The sequence below is a fragment of the Euprymna scolopes genome, chromosome 15 (assembly GCF_053919585.1).
Source record: "Euprymna scolopes isolate OS-2025 chromosome 15, ASM5391958v1, whole genome shotgun sequence".
In the NCBI taxonomy this organism is placed as follows: Eukaryota; Metazoa; Mollusca; class Cephalopoda; order Sepiida; family Sepiolidae; genus Euprymna; species Euprymna scolopes.
This window is the reverse complement of record NC_136496.1, coordinates 71,907,299-71,920,241: the sequence shown is the minus strand read 5'-3', so window position 1 is coordinate 71,920,241 and position 12,943 is coordinate 71,907,299. Positions and strand designations below refer to the sequence as shown.

At 35.1% G+C, this 12,943-nt stretch overlaps 2 protein-coding genes across 10 annotated transcripts in view; one reads left to right on the top strand and one right to left on the bottom strand.

The window, feature by feature from the left end:
• Positions 1-12,943, top strand: part of LOC145293895 (coiled-coil domain-containing protein 73-like) — a 278,863-nt gene that overhangs the window by 78,989 nt on the left and 186,931 nt on the right. The window lies entirely within an intron of this gene.
• Positions 5,432-12,943, bottom strand: part of LOC145293894 (uncharacterized) — a 92,352-nt gene continuing 84,840 nt past the window's right edge. For all 3 annotated transcript variants that reach the window (XM_080140662.1, XM_080140659.1, XM_080140661.1), the window contains one exon: positions 5,432-6,969. In XM_080140662.1, the coding sequence (XP_079996788.1) occupies positions 5,460-6,917 (1,458 nt within the window). In that variant the 5' untranslated portion in view covers positions 6,918-6,969 and the 3' untranslated portion in view covers positions 5,432-5,459. The remainder of the gene's footprint in view (positions 6,970-12,943) is intronic.

Here is a 12,943-nt window from a genome sequence, read left to right as displayed (position 1 = left end):
GGCATAAAGGTTTACTTCACAAGATCTCCAGCTATGGTATAGCTGGAAATGTCTTCACAATTAATAAATGATTTCTCTCTGATAGGTTCATAAGAGTAGTAGTTGATGGGCAAAAATCAGAAGCTTACAGTATTAATGCTGAAGTCCCACAGGGGTTCATCCTGGGCCCAACTCTCTTCCTGATCTACATTAATGAATTCAGGTGATCGCTCGTCTCCCTCTCAGTACAGGCCAATAAGTCTCCTGTGCATCATGAGTAAGTTGCCGGAATCTGTGTTAAATAGAGAAATAGTCAACCATTGCAGCAAAAATAACCTTCTTAGTGACACACAATATGGTTTCAGTTCTGCTAGATCTACAGCAGATGTGCTTACAGTTATATCTCATAGGAGTAGCGAATCTCTTGACAGAGGCAAGCTTTCTAGGGAAATTGCTCTAGACATATCGAAAGCCTTCGATAGGGTATGCCATAAAGGTTTACTTCACAAGATCTCCAGCTATACCATAGCTGGAAATGTCTTCTCAATTATTAAATCATATCTCTCTGATAGGTTCATAAGAGTAGTAGTTGATGGGCAAAAATCAGAAGCTCACAGTATTAATACTGGAGTCTCTCAGGGTCCATCCTGGGCCCAGCTCTCTTCCTGATCTACATTAATGATCTTCCAAATCACATCCTTACATCATTCGTAGACATTTATGCTGATGGCACTACCATCTATGGTAGCACATCTAAGATCGTAAATGACTCTGATTCTCTCTCCTCTGATTTTGAGTATGTGGTACAATGGGAAAAGGAGTGGCTGGTTACTTTTAATGCATCTAAAACCAAACTTTTATCTTTACACCATCAACGCTCTGATCCCAATCTGGCATCAATTGAAATGAATGGCTCTCGTTTTGGGGATGCCTCATGTTTTGACAAGCTTCTGGGCTGGACCTTTACTCCTGATCTGAAATGGAACACATACATCAACTCTGTTGCCAAGGTCGCTGGAAAAATGGTGGGATCTTTCTATCGATCCGGTAGATATCTCACTGCTGATGCAATTCTCGATCTATATAAGAGCCAGGTACGCCCAAGGATGGAATACTGTTGCCACATCTGGGCAGGAGCTTCTAGAAAGGACTTGTCCTGCCTTGATAGAGTTCAAAATAGACTTCGTAGCCTCGTAGGAGATGTCCTTTTCTCTTCCCTGCAACCTCTATCTCACAGAAGAGATGCTGCGAGTTTGTCTCTGATGTATCGTTATTTTCATGGAAAGTGTTCGACTGAGCTTCAGTCTATGGTCCCCCCTCGCCAAACCTTCAAAAGAAACACTCGTCTAGCTGTAAACACTATCAATAATTCCCCCCACTCTTTATTTGTGCCTAAACCTAAACGTAGATTCCATGAACAAAGCTTCTTTCTTAGAACTGCACGCCTGTGGAATTGTCTTCCGTTTTCCTGCTTTCCGGCTGACTACAATATGGTTGTCTTCAAGTCTAACGTAAATAAGTTCTTGATGAGCCGTTCCATATAAGTTATCAAATTTACCAAATTTTCATTACTAATGATTACTATATTGTCCAATTGATTACTGTACACTCTTTAACCCTTATCCTTGAGTGGCCTCTTGGCCTTGATAATGTGGTGATGCCTATGTAAAAAAAAAAAAAAAAAAAAAAAATTACAGCTGCCAGGGAAAACAACACTGGAGGAGTTGGCCAACCACCAGAAAGACAAGCCTCCGGTTGTACAAGACGAGCACTGAGAGGTTTGTCCCCACGAATGCTTGGGAAGTTGCATGAATACTCAAACCAAGGAAATTACCCACGTTCATACATTACGTGGTCACAGTGGAGAGAGGTATGTAAAAGTAGCAATTACGTTCCTTGAAATATTTGGAAGCAGGCAGGATTTATTTCCCCTTAGATCTATAAAAATGCAAGCATGTGCACCAGTGGCTCTCTTCCAATGCTAAACGCTCCTCCAACTCTAAAAAAAACAAAACAAATATTGATGTTTTTTTTTTTTTTTGTCTTTTTAATTTATTTGTTCATATTTTTGATAATTGCACTGTGGTTGGCTGATATAATAATTAGTATAGCCGAGCTTTATTACCTATAAATAGTCTGTATACGATAACCTGACACTCCATTAGTATGTATTATAAGTGAACCACATATTTTGAACATTATAAAAATAATTATTAATCAAAGAAAGAAATTTGAGTATAAAAATGTAAGAATTAAACAGTTCAGATAATATATTTATTTAATGCCTACTTTTTTTTTTTGTTTTTAATATTTACTTGTTTACATTATTTACATGGTTTTTAACTGGGTTGTTATGTTTATAACATTTCTGTCATTGCACTTTCCAGCCTTCGTTCGTTGTTAATCAGTAATTTTCTGGGAATTTTAAATTGAACACTTTATTTAATCCATTACAATAGATTTTTTTCCTTCGTGCATTCCACATCTTTTAGATATCTTGTATTAATTCATTTTTCTTAAATTCTTTCACCCTATGAGATTCTAATTTGTTTAAGTGATTACTATGAATTGGTGAAAATTAAAAAGAAAAAAAAATTGTAAAATTTAGACTTTGGGATCAGTTTCACATATAAATTTAACATAAAGTTATAACCAAATTCCGGGCCACAAAATGATAGTGGTCAATCAGATAGTATTTGTAAGAGTATATATAATAAAATAAATTATTTTTGAAACGTAGATAGGATAAACACAAATACAAATTAATTGTTTTTTTTATATATAAGATTTTAAATTTAGATGTTGGAGTCTTCACTCTCAAACAGGCTAATTCATTTTGATTAGTTGCAACCGTTACACAGTTTTGATTGCTGTTCAATAGTAGATGAAATTAAGAAAAATAGAGAGTCCACTTCAAGATATTCAAAAAAATATAGAGTATTACAAACACCTGAAGAAAACCGAATGTTGTAGAGATAACAACTTGAAGAAACTGACTGGCAATATTCAGTCTCTCAAGACAATAGATGCCACATGAGGAGGAGTTTATAAAGAAGCAAGGTTTTCACAATTACCAGCTGCACTTCTTCTGACATGACATTGCTCAAGTCTAGTAGGGAGGAGAAATCCAAGACCACTAGAAACACTGCTGAGATACGCAGAGAAGAACTGTTGCTATTTCAAAGGTTTTCGTCCCTTAGACATTACTCTACTAAAGCTTAAGAATTTTTAGACTACCCTACAATTTCAGAAAAGGAGAGATGAATTAATCCTTTACTTCTTAGAGCTAAAGAGTTGCAGTCACTTTCCAACTTATGGCACCTGGTTTTTCTAAATGATCACCCATGTAAATACTGATCAGTTTCAGTGATTCTTAACTTTGCTGATCTGACGAAAATTGATGTTTCAACATACTATAGCTATAATCATGAAATGAGGCTGACTGTATATAATGTGAATTTGCAATTTCTCATCTCAAGAACTAAAATGCAATTTTTAAAAGGGAAAAGTTTATATTTTCTATCGTTCTATGTTTATTTGATCTTATTGATTTTTTGTTGACCCTCACTTTTTTTTTTTTTAGACATATCCTTGCATTTCTGCAAAAGGCTCTATCGATCTGTTTGCCACACTTAAATTTGGAACAACATTTTCATTACTAAATTCGTAGATTGGAGGAAGGATATTTATTTTATATGAATCCAAGCATCTATATAAAACGGTTCTGCTTGTCTGTCAGCTTGTTATTAATAACTTTGGAAAAATCATTTTCTTTTAGTCTGTCATAGTTGAGTTTAAAACTCATTTTGTTTTGGTTTGTTATAGTTAACTTTTTATAAACATTTTCTTTTAGTCTGTCATACTTAAGTTCGAAAAAGTATTTTCTTTTGGTCTCTCATACTTAAAATTAAAAAATATTTGTAATTTGGTCTGTCATACTTAGCTTTGAAAATGTTTTCTTTTTGCTTTTTCATACTTAAGTTTGAAAAAGCTTTACTTTTGATCTGTCATTTTTAAGTTTGAAAAATCATTGTATACTTATATACAAATCATTATACTTATATAAAAATCATTGTATACGTCATACTTAAGTTTGAAAAAACATTGTCTTTTGGTCTTTCATACGTTGAAAAATCATTGTCTTTAGTATGTCATATTTAAGTTTGAAAAACTTTTCTTTTGGTCTTTATATAAGTTCGAAAAATCATTGTATTTTTGGTCTGTCATACTTGAGTTTAAAAAAATCATTGTAATTTGGTCTGATATATTTAAGTTTGAAAATACATTTTCTTTTGGTCTGTCATACTGTTGAATATTGACTGAGCAACACCGAAAGGTGTGCTAGTTGACGATTATTATGATTATTCAAGCTAAAAGATTTGTCAGCTAAAATATGTTTTAGAATAATAAAAAATATTTAGAATAAATATTTATATTAATATTTACATTAATTTATGAATGTTAACTTAAAAATGTTATCATAACAATTTAGCTGACAACTTAAAAATAATGACATGTAAAAACATCAGGTGATTATCTTAGTGACGTATAATAATGACGTCATTTGGAGGAGGAGATGGTCTTTTTCAGATACATGGAAATTAGTTAGAGAGAAAACAGTTAGAGTTGGGTCTTTGGAAAGTGGAGTTAGAATTGAGGAGCCAACCAGTCATAATGGCTCAAAGCACTTGGGGGAGCGAGGGGTCCAATGCTTATCAGTTGTAAGAAACAATGAACGAGTGTTGCAGATTTCCAAGGAGGAAACATCCAGAATAAAGTTGTTGAAAATAAAACCCGAGGCTCTGTCGTCTTTGGAGAGAATTTTCATTGCAGCTTTCCGTCAAGACAAGACCCAATATAGACCAGATATGTTTCCCAATTGGCCAAATGTTGAAACCCCAAATAAATGTTATTCGTGCTTTTTGTTGTAAAGGTATTGTGTACATTATTGTTCCGTCATAAACTGTATTTAAATGTACATACACACAATGAACTTTAGATAGACGATCACAATGTTAGACCCCCATAAACGGATACACGTATATATACACTCTCATACAATCTAACCACTATATGACACACTGTATATATCGCAACATTAAAGAGACCTCTGTTAAATAGATGCTGTTTAGATAGACGATCATGCATATATACACTCTCATCACTAGACGATAATAATAGAAACTTATAAATATATACACGATTTACATCTCCACCCACTCATGTTATATAGACTCCCAAAATATTACAATACTTGTTTAAAAAATTCATTTTCTTTAATCTTTAATTCAAAATTCATTCAAAATAGCATTTTTATATGCTCCCATTCATTTTCATAAGAGACTCTTTTAGTCTTAAATTGAAACTATCCTTTTATCTCTAATATTCAGATTTACTGAACACGTAATAATGTTGTTTAATTTGAAATTTCTGCAATAAAAAAAGAAGCAACTTTTAGTTTATTTTATAGTTATTTATTTTCAAATATGAAAGCTAGGAGTGCATCCTCCCGATTCCAAAGAACGATTACAGCACGGCCAAATTAAAACATTTTTATCCGCCCTTTTTTTACCCTTTGGATGATAACAACAAGGAAGTTTCTGGTTTTCTGTAACTTTGTAGCTGCATTTACAATGGGAGCATTTCTGCACTTGTTTAATCCCCGCATCTTGCTGATGCTGCTGATGCAGCTGCGGCTGCTGTTGATTCTGTTGTTGCAATAAATGTGTTGCTATTATTATTGGTTGCAATGTTAGTGGCTCTGCAGATGGAGGTGAAGGTACTGGTGTATGTATAAATTCCGACTGATTTTTTGCTGACCCCATCTTTCTCTGAGTCTCTTTGATTTTTTTCCCCTTTATTGGAGGTAAATTATATTGTGTGCGACCATCTGATGCTGAAGAATCATCAGATCGCAGAGTTCTTGTTCCCCCTGTAACAGAGAGAGGTCTGTCTTCAGTGGGTTTCATAATTGTCTCATTATCATTAATTTGGTTTCTGGCGCTGTAAAACTTATCATTTATGTCAACCTCTTTAGTTTTTAACAACTTCAAGCTTTGTTGTATGCTTTTTGTTTTCTTCTCTATGTCTGCTATGGCTTTGTCCTCTTCGTCACAGTCTGATGCCTTCAATCTGCAAATTGTATTGTTTTTTAAAGCACTCACATCGATCGTGCTGAACATGGGACTCAAAGATCCAAACCTTCTTTTTTTATATTTTCTTATAATGAAGCTGTGGGGCTGTTTTGAGATATAGTTTGCCGGTATCCGGTTTTCATATGTAGCCTCTTTTTGAAAACTGCCCAGCTCATTATTTGAGTTTGAAGTCACCAAATGCAGGTCTTCCTGCTTCTCAGTATAAGACTTAGCTTCTTTATTCGACTGCGTCTCAGCATCCAAAAAGTGGCGTATACATTCAACAAGGTTTGTCTCCATATCAGGATTGACCTTCATAAGACAGAAACACTGTGAACGCTCTTGAATCAAAAAATTAAAGACCTCACTGAGAACCTCTACATATTCTGTCAACAACTGCTTTTTATTACTAGCTGAAGATACCTTTGAATTATACTTGATTGTACATGTATTCATGCATTGTAGCAACAATTCTAAGCTATCACTTAAAACTTTGTCGGCCATAAGGGCTTCCCGACGATATTTTTCAATTTCCTTTAATGCAGTCTGTAATTTTAACTGCCATCCTTGACGCTCATATTGTATTTGTGCTGTCAACCACTTAGAAAGTTCTAGTGCACTTTTACGCCAGTACTGTCCTTGCAATCCTCGACCCGTGGTTTGCATAAAAAGTGTGACTCTTGCCTCCACGTCACTGTCTGGTGTGATGGTGCCTGGGCATTGGAGTATTGGCTGTGCTGGAATCGCAGGCCATTCTTTTCTGTCAGGATAAGGTGCTGGAATCTGTTCACACATTGTGGGCATCTGTTCATAATGGTTTAGTTCCAATTATTTTATTCTTGCATTTGTTTGGATTCTGAAATGAAACAAGAACCGAAAAAAGGAAAGAATTATTATATTTTCCAAAATAAACAGGTGAAAAAACATGACTGCAAGTAAACACACACACACACACACACACACACACACACACACACACACACACACACACACACACACACACACACACACACACACACACACACACATTAGTGATTGGACGATTCCAATAGGTTTCTGATTCCAATACAATTACCAATTCTGCTCTAAATTTCCGATTCCAATACAATTACAGATTCTGATTCTTTTAAATTTCTAAATATAGAGTTAATTTTTGTTCTTTGTGTGTGGGAGGGAAGGGGTGAATTACAGCAAAATTCATGAAATATAAGCATATATTTTCCCAAAGTACAAATAACTTGTGGGAATGATCTATAAATTTTACTTTTACTAATAGTTTAAAATCAGAAAATATTTCATCATTAGTACGAGCCATGGAAAATGAACTTTTAAACAAAAAGAAACAAATAAAAACAATAAAATAGAATTGTTTTTGACATCAGAAAATAGAGACAAATTTTTCTGGTTCTGATACCCTAAAAAAATTCTGACTTTTTCGATTCCCAATTCTGATGCCAATTAATTGTCCCAACATTAATATATATATATATATATATATATATATATATATATATATATATATATATATATATATATAGAATTATGAAAATATGTCATTAAGCAATACACAATCTTCCACTTTCAACTTCATAGGCAATCCTCAAGCTAGAATGCATGGAATTTGTGTTTTTATCTATACACATGGGGCTTATTTTAGTTAGCTAAGCAATAAGATTCATTGGTACTCCTGCTCGTGGGTTTTTGCATCCATCAGCCAATCACCAGGCTTCAGGTTTGGCTTCTTCTATTTTCTGTTCTATTGTTTTATTTTGTATAGGTGGCACACCTTTTTTATCTGACTGTCTAATCCTATCTTAACACTTATGTGCATAAAAGTACTTTTTTTAAATGATTTTATTTTTCTTATGTATTGTTATCTTAAACTAAATTTTATCCTGTGTATACGTTTTTTTTTTGGCTATTTCACTTTGTAGAGAATGGGGACGACCAATGAAATGCATCAGAAAAAAATGGAACACCGGTCGTCATGCGGTGTTATAAATTCAGTGCTGGTCTCAGACTCAATAGACTTTTTAAATCTATTTTACATAGTGCTACAAACAGAATTTATTTCTATTTATTTTTACAGGATTATTTTCTTACTCAAATTTGAATAGGTCAGTGGTTACAGTTTGACTTTAGAACAACACATTGACAAATATTACTTGCAACTAGTTCATCAGTTGATAAATTTACAGAAAGAAAATAACGAGGTCCGTGCTGACAGGGAAAATGTGTCGAACCGACCTCACACTTAAAAAAACACGAACAGACCTGTGATCGAGGATGGTTACACCGACAGAGGCTGGGCATTATTCATCAACACATTGAGCTGGTACAAACAAATGTGTAGTTTAACCGACCCTGCGGAAATACGCAACGAGTTAAGAATGGCTTGCTCAAATGAGGCAAAAAGACTTTTGTTTGAACTAGAAGAGCCCGAAGCTCTCAATATAGGCATGGAAGAACACCTCCTATGGCATATACGACTCATTGTCGTGGAAGGTCTACATCAAGAGGTGTATAGACATAGATTCCACAATACGAGACAGCAAGAAGGGAATGGAGGGCCACTATTTGACTCACTGAAGTAAAAAACGTTCCTGGGAGACTGAGGTGTAAAGAGACATGTACCATCTGCATATTATCCCCAAAGTAATGGCCAAGCTGAACTAGCTGGAAAACAGCCAAAAGAATGCTCATGAACTGCATTGATGGCTACAGCATCTACATCATGATCAGTCAGCACAGGCGATGATGACACATAGGAACACACCACACCAAGACCTTGGATAATCACCAGCTAAAATGTTATATAGTCAAGCAATAAGGGATCACCTGCCTATACTTCGCAAGAAGTGCCAGATTCGCAATCGTTGGACAGAAACCAAAAAACCGAGAGAAAGGGCGATGGCAAAAAGGCATTTGTTAAACAAAAAAAAATACAATATGCACAGCCATCAACTCCAACATCTTTAGGTCAGTGAATCCGTTCAGGTGTAGAATCAGAAGGGACCATATTCACAACAATGGACAAAAATGGAGAGAGTTGTCAAGACGATGTGTATTAGACAACACTGGATACGGTTGGTTGGAAGTGGCAGAATCACATTATGCAATCGTCATTTCTTTCGGAAGATCCAACCTGTCATGGATACACCAGATTGTTCGCCTATACAACCACTCCCTCAACCATCTCCCCAAAGGCCAAGAAGGGATGACCGCATATTCCCATGTGACATACATGAGATGATTGACATGGAAAAGACAGATGATGACATAGTGATGGCAGATGACACGTATGATGCAAATATGGAGGTGGATAACCAAGACCCAGTTAGCCACAAGCCAACTAGTTGGATCCCATGATGCAGCATGAGAGTAACACAACCACCAAGACCATTATCCCCACAAATTTAAAGAATAACTCACAACTACACAGAACTTTCCCAATAAGTGACCACAAAACACCAGTGTTGTGGTCATAAGGTGGGGGGGGGCATGTAGAAAATGGGGACGAATGATGAGACAGGTTGGAAAAATGTGGAACACCGGTTGTCATGCAGTGTTATAAATTCAGTGCTAGTCTCGGACTTGGTAGACTTTTAAGTCCAATTTTCACACTTCTCCAGTTTAATAAGTTTTGGGGGTCTTTAGAGTTTATCTACAGTTTACACCAGTCATCCAAATTTCTACATGTACTGGCCTGTCATTTCACCAATATTGGTGAATACCCACTTTCTTTGAGCTCCTAGTAATGGTTTGCTATTGTTGTTTTTATTTAGTATTTTTTTGTTATTGAATTTGATTTTAATGTTGTAATATCTGGTTTTTAAATCTAGAGAGATCATATTTATGTAATACTTCTTGTTATTTTGAATTTCTTTAGCAAGTATTGTGGCTTGATAAACAATACTTTTGGTTAGTCATTTATTTTGTAGCAGACAAAGTGCACGAATTCTACGGTTACAACTTTTCTCTTCATTAATATGATAACTTTCTTATTTCTATTTGGATGATTGCTGATTGGGTTTGTGCTATTGCTATTTCTAATGGTTATATTTATGTTCTTAGTGGTATTTTTATTGTTATACTATATCTTTCTTGTGGTCTCTTAATATTACTAGATTTCATGGCAAGAATTCATCTACTCTGGTGGAGTTTCCAGGTTAGTGTTGTTACTCGAGGTAACTTCATTTGGGGAATTTGGGGCTTGTAAAAGCCAGTGTGTGTCGGCTATACAGAGGAGAACTTATTGGGGTCATGAATACTATGTCATTTTGAATATTTATTCAAAGTTTACTTGTAGAGCAAAATATTCTCACGCCAGATTGGCCTTGTACAGAGAGACCTTAGACACTCGAAGATAGCGTTTAGGAGGCATTTAAGCTCTCTCTCCAATACCTTAAATGCTGTGAGGTGTGAGCTGGAAAGTTGTGTTGGTTTACATAAACAGTAGCTAGCAAAAGAAAGTGTAGCAAGATTTATGCATTGTGAACCTTGGCGAGAAAAATTAACATTGGAATGGCAATTATGAAGAAAGTGCTGAGCAAGAAGCTTTGCTACTCCTCATACAAGAGTTGCAAGGACAAACAGCTCATAATGAAGACCTAAGGGAACTGTTTTATAAAAGCTAAGAGACTCCTCAACAAAATCAAACAGTCAATCGAGCCATGGTTCTTCTCAGGATCAATTGAACAATGTATAAAACAACAGGTAGCTAGTCTACAGTCCATCTGAAGTCTGATCCGTCATGAAAACCAAGTTTCTTCAAATTGTGATGATGTTCGAATGAGTTTCTAGCAAAGGCCGTATCATGCTGTCCCACATCTTCAAAAAGCTACTTAGTCTCAATTCAGATGCTTATACTGAATTACTGTCCATTACTGTCAAGCACTGGTTAAAAAGGGATGACTGTGGGTAGGCCGCATACATGGCAACAGGACTGAACTCCATGTCACATCTCCAGGAAAACCCAGTAGTGAACGTTTGATATATTCTACGACTTCACTAGTCCAAACATATGTCACCCCCCCCTCCAAATTTGCTTTATTACAACCCCATAGACTATTATGTGTAGGGTGCAGTTGAGAAAGATAACAAATGTACCAAGGATGAGCTAATTACTAAGATCAATATGATGTTTAGGCACCTCTCAAAGCACATTGTAAAAACAGCCTGCTCTAAGTTCAGGTCTCACCTAGAAACCATGGCTTCTTTGAGAGCTGTATTCAATAAATGACGTCGTTCTAATTATGCACTCTGGAAAAACACGTCAAATTTATCTCAAACACACTGTATATAATACTGTTCATATCTCTCTCTCTCTCTCTCTCTCTCTCTCTCTCTCTCTCTCTCTCTCTCTCTTTCTCACACACACACACACACACACACACACTTTTTTAATGTTAACAATATCAACTCCATAAGTGTGGGTGATTTTATATAAAACTTACAGAGAAAACTAAACTCCCAACCTCACTGAATATAATTTGGCTCTTTTTCAATCTTTTGTGAATTTCTGGAATTTTTAGAGTGGTTTCAGCTTGCTTGATTCAAAATTTAAGAAAAAGAATAAACGGCACAATTCAATAATTAAATAATATTTTTGTTACGGCGTCCTCTGAAACATTTTTTTTTTAATAAAATAACTTTGTTCTGTTTATCGAAGATAATTGAAAGATGTTTTCTAAACACTTTCCTTACAGTTAAAATGAGATTACTATTTACTCAGCTATATATATATATATATATATATATATATATATATATATATATATATATATATATACTAGCATGGGTGTCCGGCGTTGCCCGGGTGTTTGGGTGTGTGTGTTGAGCAAAAAAAAAAAGTGGTAGTAGGAAGGCAGTCTCGAACCCGTACTGCGAAGGAGGAAAAGAACTTGAAAAAAAAACGTGACGTCTTTGCTGTTACAACTATTGCCAAACCAGAAGTGACGTAAGTTTAAATTAAGGCTAGACAATGGAAAGGAGAGGATGACTTTCGAAAATAGCGGCGAAAAAAGCAACCCCATCTCTGTAGAAAAGTACGCAATTGAGGGGGAAGAAATTAATGTTTTTTAGCCAATTTTTCGGTATTTGTCGTCTGAAGGGTCAAGCTTCAAAACGATACTGATTTTGTGAAAATTCGTCGCCTCTGTCAAAATTTTTAGGCAGACATGCAAATATACATACATACATTTATATATTTGTAGCTCAAATTTTCGACTCAAACCGATTAAAAAGCTTGCCCTATCCCTGAATACCCTTTATGTAAAATTTCAAATGTTTAGACCAGAAATTGTCTGAGTAATCTGGTAGAGACCGCAGAGATCACATTTTTTAAAACTTTGACCCCTATTATGACCCTTTAACATTTATTGTTTTGGACTCAAATCAAGTTATTAAGTTAGATCCATGTTCAAGGAACCTATATCTAAAATTTCAAGTGTTTAGGCCCAAAATTGTCGGATGAGTTTGGTAGAGTTCTCAAAGGTCAAATCGTTGAACTTTGACCCCTTAACAGCCAAATTTCTGGCCGAAAACCGATCACACAGATTTTTCCAAATCTCAGTTCACTTTTATATATATATATATATATATATATATATATATATATATATATATATATATATATATATATATATATAAAAGTGAACGTATCTGTGTGTCTGTAAGAAAAGAAAAAAAATTTCTTGAACTGTTTTTTTTTAAGGCAAAAAATTATAAATAAAATGTGACTAGTTTTCAGGTATGGAGGCACAAAAGTAGACAGCAAACGCGAACGTGTGGTCTTCACTTCCTTCTGTCCACCCGTAATTCAAAACAAT